Source organism: Lynx canadensis, chromosome D4 (assembly GCF_007474595.2).
Source record: "Lynx canadensis isolate LIC74 chromosome D4, mLynCan4.pri.v2, whole genome shotgun sequence".
NCBI lineage: Eukaryota > Metazoa > Chordata > Mammalia > Carnivora > Felidae > Lynx > Lynx canadensis.
Window position 1 is genome coordinate 56,209,553 of NC_044315.2, and position 16,784 is coordinate 56,226,336.

General features: G+C 53.9%; 1 protein-coding gene across 3 annotated transcripts in view; it reads right to left on the reverse strand.

Annotated features, from left to right (window-relative positions):
* Window positions 1-3,953: 3,953 nt before the first annotated feature.
* CNTFR (ciliary neurotrophic factor receptor) overlaps window positions 3,954-16,784 on the reverse strand; it is a 37,911-nt gene continuing 25,080 nt past the window's right edge. For 2 of the 3 annotated variants that reach the window (XM_030294208.1, XM_030294210.1), the window contains exons 5-10: window positions 10,534-10,651; window positions 10,193-10,359; window positions 8,821-8,984; window positions 5,198-5,378; window positions 4,628-4,796; window positions 3,954-4,536 (exon numbers count right to left, since the gene is read on the reverse strand). In XM_030294208.1, the coding sequence (XP_030150068.1) occupies window position 4,536; window positions 4,628-4,796; window positions 5,198-5,378; window positions 8,821-8,984; window positions 10,193-10,359; window positions 10,534-10,651 (800 nt within the window). In that variant the 3' untranslated portion in view covers window positions 3,954-4,535. Of the gene's footprint in view, window positions 4,537-4,627; window positions 4,797-5,197; window positions 5,379-8,820; window positions 8,985-10,192; window positions 10,360-10,533; window positions 10,652-16,784 lie in introns of those variants that run through there. The other variant, XM_030294211.1, reaches the window with a different exon arrangement.

Sequence of the window (16,784 nt, forward strand, 5' to 3'; positions counted from 1 at the left end):
AAGGTAACTTCTCTGCCAGGGTGCTCTTGTTCTCTTCCCTACAGCCCCAGGTAAGGCCTCAGCCATGGCCATACTGGGCACACTCTCCATCACAGGCTACATGCTAACATACCACAGATGTGCCCCTGTTCACCTAGTGACACAAAAACAACTGTGTGGTTGTACATCATCACCTGAAACTTGCAGGTGATGGCACAGTGACACATGATGTTGAGGGTACACTTTGCACACAGCTCTGCACTGTCTGGCTCCCAGCTCTGGGGCCTTTACCTCTGATTCTCCTGAGAGCTTGCTCTGCCCCCTCGTGGCCATTCCCCTAGCCACTGCCCTTCGGCAAGGACCCCAATAATCCACTCCCTTGCAGGCATGGTTCCAGCCCAAAGAAGCTTCCAGCCTTTTAAACAGCCTCTCCCCTCAGAGTGGCACTGTCAAACCAGAATCCCTCAGATCCACTAGCTCACAGACTGACTCTCCCATCAGACTGGCACTGTTAGGCAAGGCCTTCTCAAATAGGACTGGGACTGAGAGGTTTCCCAGGACTTGAGATATTCAGTGCTAAACTGAGAAAGTCCCAGGCCAACTAGGACTAGTTGGTGATCCTGTTCTCAGACCTGTATGCTTTCAGAGTGGTGTCTCTTTAGACTGGACCCTTCAGACACTCAATCACTCTACCCCCTCAGACTGGACCTTCCAACCAAGAGCTGTATAGCATGTCCCAGACCAACCTCCCCTCAGACTCATCCTGTCACATTGGCCCACTCACCTTCAGGTTAGCCTTCCCCATTGGAGTACCCCTGTCAGATGAGTTCTCCTCCAGCTTCTCCTCAGGCTGGCTCAATCAGACTCCCCTCCTCAGACCTCCTTCCTCTCTGACCTCCTCTGAGAGGGAAGGGTGTGATGAATACACCCCAATCTTTTCTGCCACCAAGCACTTCGTTCTTTTCATGTAAGATGAACTTTCCCAAAGTCCCAGTCTAGGGAGTTAATGAGCTCACCCATTGGCTCTGGGGAGCTCACAGGGCCAGAGGCTGCCCCAAAGGGACAGCCTAGTGTCTCCTGACCACCTTCCTCTCTCCTGGCTGGCTGCTCGGAGGCAGATGTGGGCTTAGGGGGCTGATAGCCGCCTGGCCGGGAGCAGGAATGAAGGGCAGGCAGGTGGCCGAGAGGGGGCAGCAGAAACCAGGACAGCCTCCAGCTCAGGCCAAAGAGGCACAGTGGCCTCAGGCTGGGGTCTGGACCAGGGCAGGAACACTCAGAGGGAGGCAACGGTGAGGAAAGGCAAGGAGAGTCAGGAAAAAGGAAAAGAAACACAAGATGGGGTGGAGATACATGCAGAGACAGAGAGAGGCACAGATACCAAGATGAGCACTGACACACAGAGACAGACCAGGGAGGAAGGTAGGAAAGGGAAGATTGAGAGATAGGGAGGAGAGACAGAGAGGCAAAGACAGGGATGGAGACAGAGACAGGAGTCAGAGACATACACAGAGGAGGAGACAGGATAGAAACACTCAGAGAGAAACACAAGGATAGTAACCAGGACAAAGACTTGTCAAGAGATAGGAATGGGACAGAGACAGATGGAAATGGGTTGAGTGAGAGGAGGGTGGGGGCAAAAATAAGTTAGCCTTATAGGAATATGGCACAGAGTAAGGTCCCCATCCCCAGTGCCCCTTGGTGGAGCAAAGGAAACGAGTGAGCTGAAAGGGTAGGCTGCTGTACACATTGGGCCTGAGAACCAAGCCTCCCCTGGCAGCCCCCCTCAACAGTGTTTTAATTCTCTGGGCTCTGATTTAGCATTAAGAACTGATATCTATACTTACGTGAGCTCCCCAGAACCACCATGGGAAATAATGACGTGGAGAGACAGTACTCAGAGGCAGCAGCAAACAGCACTCCCAAGCCCCTCCAAAGCAAGCAGCCTCTGTGAGGTTGAGGGCCAGAACTTCCAAAGAGGAATGACTAACCCCAGGCCCATGCCTGTCAGAGGCAATGACACCGATCCTCCAGACACCTCAGGGCTTAGGACGGAGCTGGGTCTCTCTCTTGAGTTTGGGGGCAGGGAGATGATCCAGTTCTCCTCTCCATTGGACTCTGAGACACCAGCAGGCCCCCTACTCTCTTTCTCCTCCCCAGACCCCACATAATTGCTTTCCCATGTTGCTAATAGAGGCCAGATTGATGATGCCCAAGCCCTGTGTGGGCGGTGGGTGGGTCAGGGCTGACCAAGGCTCTGAAGACAGGCAGCACAGGCCAGAGATCCCCGAACTTTAGCCCCACTACCACAAAGACAGGGAAGGCGGAGGCTCAGACCCATCCCAGGAATACAATGTCCTGGGTGAGAGTTTGTGACCCCCTCCTCCCTCCACCCGTTAAACCCAGAGTATAGGTTCAGGCCCAAGCCACACCTCACAGGAACCAGACAAACAGGCAAATAGGGGGTCCAGGGTACACGGGCAGGTCCACAGCCACTTCTCAGTATGTCCATCCTGGGAGCCTCTTCCTGTGAATGAGGAGTCATGCATTCCCACAGTTGAGACTACTGTGCTTGAAAAGCCACAGGCCCCTCTACCCTGATATCAGGCCTTTGCTTTCGATAGGATCTCCCACCTGGAACACCCCTCTCCTCCTGTAGTGCCTGGTCTGGAAGAGAGTTAGCCACCTTCACTCTGAGCCCCTCACCCAGCCCCAGGTCCTGTCGAGGCCTAACTCATCAGTGCTTGAGGCACTATGGATCCCTCCTCCTAGTGGCAGGGGAAGGGGCAGGGGCAGGCCTGGTGAGACCAGCAAGGAACACCCATTTTCTGACCCTGCCTGAAAAAAGGGCTTGAATTGGCATATGTGTGTGTGGCATCATGGTATTAGCAGCTTAGTGTAGGTATGGTGCTCAGCACCTGCTGTGGGGAGTGTGTACACAAGTCAGTGTATCCATGGCTTTGACTCCATCTCTCTCTCGTCTCAGGAACCCAGAGCAAGGCCAACCTGGGTTGGGGCTCTGGTCTAATCCTTTCCTCCCATCCCCAGGCCAGAGGTACCTGCAAACTTGGCCCCAGCCTTAGGCATCCTCAGCTGAGGAGCTGTGGTGGGGTGGTTTCTACAAGGGGGCTATACCTGAGCAGGCCTGGGGCAGCCAGGAGCCCCTCCTCTGAGAAGAAATCAGAAGGATCTTGGAATTCTCGTTTGAAAACTAGAGGTGTGGGCAGGGTACAGGGCTGGACCAAAGACTGAGCACCCTGTAAACCCAAAGCCTGCTCCTCTCCCGCTCACATGAAGTCCTGACTGTAATTTAACGCTGGGGTGAATCTTGTACCCCACATTTCTAGTCCTGAAGCACAGGTCCAGTCCCTAGTCACATTCCAAGTGGCCTCCTTCAGGCAGCTTCCTGGCCTGCCCAGGCCCAGAACGCTCTGCGCTCTGTGCCTTGTAGCTCAGATGAGCCCCAGGCCTGACCTGCTAGAAGCCCTGGACTGTATCTCCTGGATGGCAGGGATGACAGTCTTTCCTACCCCAAGGATAAAGTCTGGCCACCTCCCTTCTTGCATCTCTAGCCTCTATGGGTAAAGCCTAGGCATTCGTGGAAGGCAGCTCTGGAGATGACCCTTGACAGGCTGCTCCCGTCAGGATTCAGCAGCCTCTAGGACTGACTGGACATCCCCATGTGGGTCCTGCCTCACTGGAACCCCTCAGTCCCTGCAACTCTGTCCGTGGCCTCCAGGGAGCCCTATCCTCCAAAGAAGCAGAAAGCTCCATACGTCTGCCTGAGAGCTAAACTGCCTCTCCCCCCCATATGGATGCCCAACTAGAATTTCTTCCCTCCTCCAGGCCTAGAAGGGGAGAGATCCTTGGAAGAAGGAAACCCTCCCAAAGTGGGTCTGTTCCAAGGACTCATGAAATGGTGACGTTTAATGAGAACCCCCCCACCCTCCCACCCCTGTATATACAACTATAAAAAATTCAAATACAGCAAGTTACCATTGAGTCAGACTAGAAGGGACTGACAGGGCATTAAATACTGTGGGGTAGGAACAGGGAAAGGGGAGGGCCGTACAAAATGGGCAGAGGTGGGGGAGTGAAAAAGTGTGGGCACTGGGGGGAAGGGGTGGCTGGGCCCCCCCAGTGTCAGGAGCTTATAATCTGATGGTGGCAACAGAGACCCTGGGACAGACAGGAGGCTGGGGCAGGAGGAGAAATTATGGATGTGAGGGGATCCCCTCAGAACCCCCCCAAGGGCTCCTGGGAGTCGCTGGCGTTGGAGGTTCCAGCCCAAGGGGCCAGGGTGGGGGTAGGGGTGGGTCTTTGGTGGGTGGATTGGCTGCAAGGTCCTCCTCTCCCGAGGGAGGGAGGAGGGCCAGTGTGGTGTGGCAGGGCTAGGGGGCGGCAGGCCCGGGCCTGCCGGGGTCTCTACAAATTATGTCTGAAGAGAATGCAGAAGGTCCTCCTGCCCGTGTGCAAAATAGAAATTGGGGTCTGCGGGCTCAGCTCCGGCCTCCTGCTCCTCTGCAGGTGCGCTGGCATGTCCTCACGGGATGCCGGGCTCTGGGGAGACAGGGCAGGGTGCTGTGAGGGAAGAGGGTGGGATAGGGATCCCCTCAGGTTCCCCTCTGCCACCCAACCTTACTTGACTTACCAGATCAGGAGACTGTTGGCAGTGGCGGCAGCAGCGGCCAGGGCCAGGGTCACAGGGACGCCGATTGAGAAAGGTGTCAAGGTTCCTCCGCCGCTGCCCAGCTCCCCAGGGTCACAAATCTTCGTGGTGGGTGGGGGTGCCAGTGAGCTGGTGGTGCTGGTCGTGGTCTCTGGGGAACATGGGGGTAACTCAGGGCAGGGCCAGGGCTACAGTCCAACCCAGTTCTGGGGGGTTTCATGAGGTGTATTGTTCCTGCTCCCTGTGTTAGACAGTGCTGCCTCTCCCATCAGACAGCCCCTGCTTCCTCTCTCAAACACATCCTGCCTCGCCCATCAGGCAGATCGTGCTTCCCCAAGGCTCACAGATGACCCCTCCACCCAATGGCCCCTACCAAGAATGTCCAGAGCAAGGACCAGGAACAGCATGGGCAGGACAGACAGACAGCAGTGAAGCAGCCACAGAGTGCCTGGGCTCTAAGGCTCTAAGTCCTGGGAGGAGTTGAAAGGCACAAGATAGAACCAGGCAACAGTGCAGGTCACTGAGAGAACAGGGGATGGGGGATGGGCTCACCCGGAGCCTGGGCCTCAGTGGTGAGGTGTCGTGGCTCCTCAGTCCAGGGCGTGGCATGGGCGGCCACACTCCAGTCACTCCATGTCCCAATCTCATTGTCCTTGGCCGCCACCTGGATGATGTACTCCTTCCCAGCATAGGCATCTGTGATGGTGTGCGCTGTGCCATCTGACAGCTCTACCTGCAGCCAGACCATGGGATGGGGGTAGGGGGCCCTGGGGGTCAGGAGAGTGAGGCACCCCCAGAGGAACTGAGAACACTTCTGAGCAGAGAAGAGTGAAGACCCCCCTGGAGGAAATGAGGACTTCCTTGGGAGAGAGAGGAGATATTAAGAATACTCCTCAAGGAAGGTAAAGACATGTCAGGGAGGAAACCCCGAGAGAGGGAAGATGATCCTAAAGGAGAGTAAGAAAATCTTTAAGGAGACTGGAAGCACCCCCAGGGGAACAGAAGGAGGACTTTGCTCATTGTCTCACTCTGTTGTCATCCCAGCTTCCTCACAGCCCTCAATCTGAGCCCTGATCTCAGCCCCTGCCTGGAGGTGATAAGAGTAACAGGGTAAGAATGGGGATGGTGATATGCTGTCCTCTCCCATCAGGAAGCAGCATTAAAACAAAACAAAACAAAACAAAACAAAACAAGCAGCTTAGAAGGAAGGTTATGAACACAGTCATGGAACCAGGCTTCCTGAGTCCAAGTTTTAGTTCCACTCCTTACAAGCAAGTGACCAAGTTACTTAACCTCCATATGCCTTGCTGTGCTGATCTGTAAAACGGCATTTACGATCTATCTCACAGGGGTATAATGAGGACCAAACACACTTCAATCAGCTCTGTCACCATCATGGGTTCCAGCTCAGAGCCTGGCTTCCCAGTTGCCCAGTGCATCCACTTCCTCCCATTCAGGAAGACCTCAGTATGGTCGTCACCCTGCCTGAGGTGGACTGGGGTGGGGTGGGCAGCTCCCAAGAGGCAGGACAGCCGGGCAGCTGCTCCATTTCCTCCTGGAGGCATCGCCACCCCACCCCTGCGGAGGCCAGCCCTATTCTGCTGGTCTCCCCCACCCTTCAGGCTGGCCTGCCTGTCCAGCGCCCCTCCCAGTCCCAGGCTGAGCTCTGGTTCATCTCAGCGGCACCCGCTGCCTCATTAAGCCTCCTCGTAAACAGGGGCAGCCGGCAGGGGCGGGCAGTGGGGGGGGGGGGGGGGGATGCTGCTCTGGGCCACGTCTGGCTTCAGGGCTTTTTTGGTCCCTGTTCCAATCTTCCTTCCCAGAAAACTGGGGTCTGGGCTACCTACCTGACAGGCTGTGAGTACATGTGCACACGTGTATGTGTATTCATATGTGTGAAGGTGTGTCTAAGTACAGCAAGAAGCCCCTCCAATAATCCCCCCTCCCGCCCCCATCCCCATGGCCCTGAGGTGGCAGGCACTGGTAAAGGTCAGGGTCAGGGTGAAAGTCATTTGGGGCCCAGACCTGAGCTCAGTAAGTCCTACTCCCAGACCTAGAAGATTGGTGGGCCCCATAGACTCTCCTCCCCTGGAGTTGGGGCCCAGTTCCTCCTCTGGTCCCCTACACCCTTTTGCCCTGCAAAGACCCCCTCTTGCTGAGTAGTCCCAGCTCCTTCAGCTCCTTTTCCCTCTTGTCAGGATTTGACCCTCAGGCCTCTCCTTTGATTCTATCTCCCCAGATCTTCACAACTGTCTTTCCCCAAAGGGAGAGAGCTATGAAAAGCAGATCAGATTACCACTTATTGGTGGGCTTATGGTGGGCACCATACCTCTAGGAATGTGGCCCAGGAACCCAATCCTTTCTTGGCAGCCACATATCCTAAGACTGGGCCCTTCTTGCTGGGTTATCACTGATCCCTTAATCCATCCCCTTAAGAGAATGGCTCTTCCACTGGCAGGAATTCTCTAGTAACTGGCATCTGCCTAGCCTCAGAGTCCTCCGTCCAGTCGGCCGTAGCATATGTCAGGCATGCCCTTCAGCCTCCCTGCTGAGTTAGGGCAAGAACAGAAGATTCAGGGAACCCATGCTGGGTCCCTGTACTTGCCTCCTCCTTGTCCATGCTCAGATAGCCCCTGTGAGACCTCATGGTACCCATTCTTGTATAATTCCTGGCCTGTATATTTCATTTCCTCCTGAAAATCCAAACAATGTTTTTTCTCCTCACCCCTCTCTACCCCCTCCCAATCATACACCTGCTCCTTTCCAATATTAAGGATAAGGGAGAGTAGATTGTATTCAGAGCAAAAGTCAAGCTTAAAAGAGCCATAAATCTAACCAACCACAATGCCAATGAGATATGGAACAGGGAAAGCACATGCCAGGTCATACGTATTTTTTACCACAGAGTCTGCATATTTTGCTCTGTCCACATCAGTATGGGGGTCAGTTCTGTGGTGCATGGCCTTGGCATGTTAGTCACATGCATGTATGGAGCATGGTTCCTGCTAGGAACCACGTGTATGTATACATACTCCCATGTGTGTGGTGGGCAGTATGCCAGGTCCACTATGAGGCGTGTGCGCTGCGATGCGCAGGGCTGCTGCCTGTAGCTCGTTAGCAGGGGAGGGGGGCTTGTGAAACTAGACCCTGGTTATTAGCAATGCATTAGGCGCGGGCAGCTGGCCAGGCGGGAGGGACTCCGGACTCTGTCAGGGAATATGTGAGCAGCCTTTGTGGGGGCCAGGCCTGCAACCCGGACAGGCACCCTGGAATCGAATTACGCACTTTAAAGGCTAGCTGGAAGTGGGGCATGGGGAGATGGGGCTGGAGCCTGGTGGGTGGGTTGACCCCTGGGTGCCAGCCTGGGTTGGCCTGTGGCCCAGCCCCAGTCTGAGCCCACAGACCTCATGGGCCACAAAGAGCACCTACAACCCTAAGGGCCCTGGAATGTCAAAGGAGAGAGAACCTTAAATCTGCCCCAAACCCCTGGCTGCTCCCCTGAGCTACAGTAGCTTGATCAATACGTACTGAAAAGGTAGGTAGCCCAGACCACAGCCTGACCCCCATACCAGCCCTTATCCACTGCCTAGTTCCCAGCCTAGACTACCTTCTGATCTATAACCTTGAGCTGACCCCTAAGCTACATCTGACTTTGGAGCCCTGACACTAATCATGGCCTGAACTCTTACCCTGGAACAAGCTTGCCTCCACTGACTGATTCTGATCCCTCGAACCCTTGAGACTATGAGTCCTTGAGGATAAGAGCCGTCCTGCTCCTTGGGTCCAGTACAAGCCCACAGCCTGGGCCAGAGTGTATGAGGGAGACGCCTGATCACAGAGGAGAGCCAGAGGTAAGGAAAGGCAAATACTAACTAACTGCCCTGCCTGCCATCTCCCTTCCAGGATTTCTCCCCATTACCCTGGGTGTCACAAAAACAGATGTGTTCCCATCACACTAACAGAGGTCACTGGGAACCCCTTAGGGCCTCAGACAGGATACTTCCATCAGACCCATCCATCCTCCCAGGCCTATCTGATCCCTTCTCCCTGAGGAAAGCCTCTCTGGCTGCCCTCAGGCTTCACATTGGAACAGCTATCAGCTGATACAGGTCGTATGGATATGCCACGTGGCTCTGATTCTGGCACTTGGGATCTGGGCAGGGCAGGGCACTCACATGCTGCCACTGGTCCAGGATGAGGGGTCGGTATCGCAGAAAGAACTTGAGAGGAAAGGACTCAGGGTCAGGCCAGGTTGAAGGGGTCTGCCAAGTCACCTCTAGCCGGCGAGGGTTGCTGGGAACTGGTCGGGCTACCACATTTTCTGGAGGGTCAGGTTTCACTGTTAAGGAGACACAGCTTCATTACCACACTAATCTCTGGAAAAACCCCACTTTGTCAGCCCCAGTCACCATGTCCACCATCTCATATTGCCAATTCTTGTCATAACTGTCATGGTTGCCACCCCTCTTCTCTCTGTTGTCAGTTCTGGCAACCACCATTAACAACCATCTCATTATTTCAACCTCTCACATCCCTATTCCCACCAAGGACTGTCACTACAGTCACTGTCACCAGCTCATGATAATGATATCCCAAATTTCATCCCATCATCCCAGCCCCATGCTCATGATGACCAGCATCCCAATTACCAAGTCTAAATGATGGCTCCACCATTACCAGCATCGCCTCCATTGTCATCTGGATCACCCCCTCCTGCACCAGCATCATACACTCCCCTCAAGCTCAGCATTTCACCTCAACTCTTCCAGTTCCAAATTGAGATAAAGTCTACCCTGGAAGAGTCTGGGTTTGAAGCTGCTCTGTGGGTCAAGGTTAAAAGACAGTCCACAGGTGTGGCAGATCTGGGTTGGACTCCTGACAGGAGTCTAAGGGCCCAGCTCATGTAGAAACAGTCTGGCTGGGGGATTCAGCCATGGCATGGAGGGCAGGCAGAGGGTCTGGCTGAGATGGAGAAGAAGCAGGCAAGGGGTCTGGCTGGGATTGGGGCAGGGGCAGGCAGAGGGTCTGGCTGGGATTGGGGCAGGAGCAGGCAGAGGATTTGGATGGGATGGGGCAGGGGCAGGCAGAGGGTCTGGCTGGAGTGGGACAGGAGTAGGCAGAAGGGTCTGACTGGGATGGGGGTGGGGGTGAGGGCGGTATCTGTCCCAGTCCTGTCTCCTGTTCTGACACCTCATTCATCACAGGCCGTAAGGAAGCCATTAGCGTGGGGCGGGGGGTGGAGGCTGCAGCTGCACAAGGGTCTGGCCCAGCCTGCCCCCCCTCCCCCTCCTGAATACTCTGGGAGCCAGAGAGAGTATGGGAAGAGCTGCTGGAAAGGTCTCTTGGCCCCTACAGGTAAAGGACACCCACTCAAATATTCACAGGTATATACATGCCATGAACATATGTACACATGTATATACATTCCACATATACCTATGCACACATGTGACTATCCCCACCAATGCTCATATACACCTCTGGCACACCCCCACTCACACACTCCCACTGGAGTATGTTGCAGGGACCACCCCCCTCCCGACGCACCAATGGTGAACTCGTCGAAGGTGATAGCTGTGGCGTTGTGGCCCAGGGCATTGCTGACACTTATCGAGACCTTGTACTTGATGGTGGAGAACAGGTGCATGTAGCGGATGTGGCAGCGGTTCTTGAGGGCTGGGTCCTTCTCACAGACCATAATTTTGGAGCCATGCCTGGGGAAGGGTGAGGCCCAGGCACTGTTACCAACATCAAGAGTCAGGTGGGGCAGAGGTTGGGGGAAGGTCAAGCCCAAGGCTGGGCTAGGGTCTGGACTGAGGGCATGGTGGGTGGCTGAAGGAGAGGTCAGAGGTCAGGGTTGAAACCGGGTCACAGGCAAGTCTACTCACAGCACAGTCACATTGAAGGTGTTGGGGATGTAGGTAGGGGTGGGCAGATGCCAGCTGCAGTAGAAGCCCTTGGGGTAAGTGTTGGAGCGGCAGCTGAGCACAGGCTCCCGCGGCGGCACTGGGGGTGAGGACAGCACGGTCAGGGTATTCTTGGAGCCCCTAGTCCCCTGCACTAGTGTGGGGACAGGTGGGCCCCAGAACCCCAGCTCTCCCCCCTTCAACCCATCAGCAATGCCAGAGGTTGGGGAGGGGTGGCTGTCAGCGAGGGTCTGAGGCTTCCCAGGCCGCAGACAGCCAGATGTTTAATTAAAGAAAAACAAGGCCTATATGAAGAGGGAGCCCCCCCCACCTGCTCAATGGAGGCGGGAATTGTGGGGGAACAGGGGGCTGCGGGCCTCAGCTCATCAATCACAGGATGGAGATGATGTCTGGGGGAATCGGCCCCAGCCCCACATCTCCTGACACGTTGTGTCCATTCCCAGAGAAAAACTGTGCAACAGAAGCTGGTGGGGGGAGGGGGGCGCGGGGGCAGATGGTCCTGATTGGGTCCTCTGGTTGCGGGAGTAGTCAGAGTGAGCTCCCTGGAGAAGAGTCATCCCAGGCTTCCCCTCAGTAGAGATTAAGAAACACAAGGAGAGGCCTGGTGGTTCCACAGGAGCAATAGCACTGGGTGGCTGTACATGTGAGTATCTGTGTATAGGTGTCTAGGTGCGTGGGTATATATGTCACATGTGTCTCTGTGACATGAATGATCCACAATGGAATGCAGAGGTATCTATGGGCATGGCTCAGAATGTGTGGCCACGTAGGATTGCATGTGTGTGCATATGCCTGTTGAGAGGAAGCTACTGTTCCCTTGGTATATACCTCACTTCCAAGCCCTAGCCCCCAGCTCCTCCATCACAGACCCTTTAAGCAGTTCTTTTCTTGGTCAGCAGCTGCCTTCACTCTAGCATGGGGAGTCCCAGAGAGGAATGGGGATCTGCCTGGGGTCACACAGCAAGCTAGAGTTGGGACTGAACTCCAGGATGGGGATACCCACCTACATGACCACACATACACACTTGGGAAGTCCTTTCTGCTATCTAACCACACTTCTTGCTGCTGTGAGCACTTAGCCCAGCTGTCCCACCCTTAGGCATTGGGTAAGGCGTGAGGACAGCCGGCTCAGGTTCCTGGAAGGAGGCAACTTCTGTGATCTGACCCAGGCAAGGAATGTCCGTCAGTGGCTCCAGGGACACTGACACCTCCCTCCTGTGCCCCCCCGCCCCACCCCCTGCCTGACAGGTGGACAGGAAATGGGAGGGGGGCAGTTCAATAAGCCAGGGACTGTGAAGGGGGGAGTGCATGTCTATGCTTGCTGAGTGACCATGGTGACACACAGGGAACTGTGGGCTTTCATCCACAGTGTACACGTGATGGTGACTGATTCTGTGTGATTGCATGTACATGTCCATTGTGTGTGAAGTATATGTGTATTGGGGCTGAACCCCTAGGGCCCAATCTGGCTTTGCAGCAAGAAAGATGAGGGGTCAGAGAGGCATCTGGGAAGCTTGGGTGAATGTAGCAGCTAGAGTGGGCTGTGCTGTGGGCAAAGGCAGCTCCATGCCCCAGGGCTGCAGGGAAGAGCCAGAGCCCAGCTGAGCCCCCACAAGGGGCAACCTGCATTCTATCCACTGCTGTCTGCCTCCCCTGGGAAGCTTTCCTGGCCCCGTGTCCATCTTGTGTCTGTTCCATGTTCATCCTGTGTGCCTCTGCTATCCCTTCCCTATCTGCCCAGGGGCACAGAGGCATGGGGGTGGGGTGGGGGGTGGCCAAGGACACAGGAAGTGCCTTGTGGGGGCCTGTAGGCCAGGCCAGAGTTGGCAGCCACCCCAGGAGGAAAGGACATTCCGAGGTCGGCTGAGAAGCCTCCACTCCCCCCTCCTGCCACCCCCCTCCTTACCCCCAGCTTCAAAGGAGAAGGGTGCTGGGGGTGGGGTGGGTACTGAAGGCTGCAGAGTCAGCTCCCTGCTGCCTGGGACTCTTTGGAGGGCAGAGCGGGCCATGGCACTGGACTCACAGGCCCCCTCCCCCAGCCAGCCTCCCCACTGACCAGTCCCCTACATTCCCTCTGACCATCCTCCCCCCTGAGACCAGCCTCCCCCTCAAACCAGTTCCTCTCTCTGACTGGGCAGGTCATGGGGGACCGGGGGGCCAGGCAGGGCTTTGTCTGTCATCTGGCTACTCCTGCCTGGCCTTGGGCCCTGAGCAGGGAAGGGCTTGGGTTTCCTGACAGGGACCAGGTTTCTCAGAGGAAAAAGGAGGAAAGAAAAACAAAGAAAGGAAGAAAAGGAGTGACTTGCTGCAGCTGGAGCCCAGCTGAGGGGCCGGGTGGGCGGAGGTGGGGGTGCTATGAGAGACCAAGTGTGAGGTTGTGGGACAGTGTGTGATCAGGCCTGTTGTGAGTGTGCTGCAAGATGGGGAAGAAGCTGTTTTTAAGACACTGCAATTGTGAGGCTGTGCGTTAACTCTGAGAGGCTTCATGTGTGTGACTGAGACTGGGCAGTTGCGTAACTTTGCAATTGGCTGTGTGTGATTCCGGACAGGGCAGTTTGATTAAGACTGTCTGTATGTGTATGGCCAAGGGGCTGAGGTACTCTCTGAGAATGTGTGTAAGTGCACCACTGAGTCTGAAATGTAGTGACAGCAAGACGACATACCTGGAACACTATATAGGAGATGGAGCTTAAGCCTGAATATATTTTTTCAAACTGTGGGTATGGGAAAGTGCCCAGAAGTTCAAGTATATTCACACGTATGAGCTGAACAACATGTGAAAACATGTTAGAGGCTCTGTGTGAGCAAAAGCTCAGAAGTAATTGTGTCATGTCACAGTCTGGTCATACAGACATATTCCTGGATGCCCAGGCATCCCAAGTTGCCCCTTGTGGGGGCTCCTGAGATGCCCAAGTGACTGCATCAGCCTGTGGCAGGATGTCCTTGGGTCCCATGCGGGGCCGTGTATGCGTGTACATTGCCCCCGCTGGCCCAGGGTTTGTTTGTTTTCCTCCTAATTGGCTTGTTTTTCCATGTCCAGTCCACCAAACCGCATGTTTTTCCTCTCATCTCGCCAGCCTGCCTGGGCTGGAGCCCCCGGCACGCACAAGGCCTGCCCGCCGGCCAGCCCAGAGAGGAGGAGAAACAGGCTGCCCACACCCCTGGCCAGGCCAGATCAGGCTGGGTGGGGCAGGGTGACCCTTCCAGCTCCAGCCCTGCCCAGGCCCCACCCACACTCCTCCTGTCTGGCATCAAATCCATGGCCTGCCCCAACCTTATCTCATGACATCTCTCAAGGCACCCCAACTTCTGGACTCCCACATACCCCTCTCTTGCCTTCCCACCTGTCCTTTTCCCCCAGACATCTTCAACCACAAGCTGCTCTTTCCTTCTCAGCCAAACAGGGCTGAGGGGGAAGCAGTGCTGAACCAGGGGTTCTGGAGTTCCTTTCCTGACCAACCAAATATAGATATTTAAAAATTGGATAAGGAATTGTCCATTTTAAATTAGTAAATTACTCTGATTTGTTTTAGCTTAAAAACAGAAAGACACTGAATCAGCACTGTCTAGTAAACAAAAGGATGCTACTAAAGGTAACCCTGTGATCCCATTTCCTAATGTGGGTGGTCCTTCCATCATCCTGGGTGGGAGACTCCTTTGGGCTGTTTGTGAGCATCCACCTGAAGGCAGGGAGGTGAAAGTAGTTCAAGGATCAGTCTGGTTAATGGGACTTTCAAGAGTATATATATATTTTTTGAATGTTTATTTATTTTGAGAGAGAGAGAAAGCATGCATACTTGAGAGCAGGGGAGAGACAGAGAGAGAGAAAGAGAGAGAGAGAGGGAGAGAGAATCCCAAGCAGAATCCATGCTGTCAGTACAGAGCCCAATTTGGGGCTTGAGCTCATGAACCATGAGATCATGATCTGAGCCAAGATGAAGAGTTGGATGCTTAACCAACTGAGCCACCCAGGCGCCCCTCAAGAGGGTATTTTTATGATCAGTTTCCCTTAGAAATAGAAACATGAAAATCATATATGTTTAGGATAAATATGAAATATTTTTTGGCTTGAATGACTTACAAATCAGGGTTAACTTTGTCCTGTTCTCTGAGTTCTGGCTAGAAGAAGAATAATAATTTGATGTTGAGGGTTGCCAAACCCAGTCTCTTGTTACTAATATAAAGTGACTGAGACAATCATGATTAATGTGCCCTGTTCCTCTGACCACCAACTCTTTAGAAGGAAATAAGGCAATGAGAGATAAGTACCTGTTACTATAGCCAACTCATGACCAGCTCTCCTCTGACAAGCAGGGCCTGGGGAGTGGTCAGCACTACATATAAAAGGTCTGGGCTCTGGTGACAACAGGGCAGCTGTGGGCATGTCCTGTGGGTACAGACTACAGACATTACTTCCAGACCCTATTTCCCTCCAGTGACCTCTCAAAGAAGATCAAGTCATTAGGAATGAGGGCCCATGATCACCAAGGCCTAACCATCATGGCCAGCTGTCTCCATCCTAAGGGCTTCTGGGACTCAAATTGAGAATACCAGGGTGTCAAATCGGTCTCATTCTTCTTCCATGGCACTCAGTGTATGACCTTTTCCGTGTGTAAGGACGTGGGGCTGGGCTGAGAGTTACACTTCCAATGGCCCTCCCTCATGGTGGGCCAGAGAGAATTTAGGTAGGCTGGTCCTGTATTTCTCAAGCTGGCCGACAGGGGTCATTCCACCCTTGGCTTGCAACTAAGATGGCTGGTTATGATTGCCATCTCTCTAGTTTAAACACACAGAAGGCTTTTCTGTGTGAAAATGAATATCCCTACCAAAACATATTCTCACCCTTCCTCTAATCCCACTGGTGTGTCAGTGTTTTGTGGATAACCATGGGGAAACTTTCAGTCTAACATTTCCCATGGCTGTCCATACCAATCTCCTGGCAATGGGCAAAAGGCCTGCTCCCAGGTCCCTTAAGCATCTCCTCCCCTCAGCAGCTCCCAGGGAATAAAGAAACCATCCTCAGAAAGTGAGGTGCATCACAAAAATTGGATGAGGCCAGCAAAACATGAATCTTTGGCTCAAGGAGAAAAGAAGTGAGCCTGTGAGGAAAGAATATTCTGTTGGTGGGTGCCTCTGGCTGAGATCCAGGTGCCTACTCAGCTGACCCTCAGCAACACTGATAAGTTCATCATTTCAACTTCTCCAACCTGTCTTCTGAATCACATTCACTCACTCCTCCTTCTACCTTCCTGTTGGCTCCTTATCTCTTTTTGTGGCTCATCTCTCTCCATCAACCCTTTATAAAGTGATGGTCTTGAGGGCCCAGTTCTGGGTTCTCTTCTCTCCTCGTCCCAGAGTCTCTCCCTTGGTCATGTCACCCCATCTTATCCCATCCCCAGCCCAGGTCCCTTCTGAGTCCTAGACCCTCAGATCCACTGGCTATAGCCATCAACTCCCAGATGTCCCCTGAGTACCCCAACCCAACACATCTATAGCAGATGTTGGTGGTGCTGCAACAGATCTCTGGCCCATACCTACTGCCCTCTTCTGCATTTATTTGCCTAAGAGCTTTCATTGGTCACCAAAATCTGCATTGCCTGCTGAGGCAATTTGCCTGCATTGCCTGCATTAGGCCAAAGTGCAGGGGAATTAAAGCATCCCTGCCCTCACCTCCAGGAGACTCTTTCAACCAAGGATGGACAGGAGTTGGTATATAAGCTTCTGAGCTCCCCCACCCCCCAGACAGGAATACTCCCAAGGTACATGTCTGCCTGGGCTCTCTGAGTTCTCCAAGGTTAAGCTGCAGCTGCCCAGAGGGTAAGTGAATAATAGTGACTGGATAACTGTCTTTATTGGTCACCTTAACTTCCTTTTTCTATCACTTTCTCATTTCCTCACTGTGTTTCTGCCACCTGACAAATAAACTGCTTGCATACAAGTTCTCGTCTTGGAATCGGATTCTCAGGAAACCCAAACTAAGACTACCTGCATACTACTGTCCAAATAGAACACACTATCTTTTCTTCCACTGACCCTTCCACCTTGCCTCTGTCACAGTGATTGATAGCACTAACTGTCTTGACTCCTCCTGCTCTCTATTCTCCTGTCCTCTCTACCTCCAATCTACCACCAACTCCTGGAGGTCCAACCAGCCCCTCTCAACTTCCCCAACTCCATGCCCCAGTCCCTGATCCTCATCATCTCTCCCACAC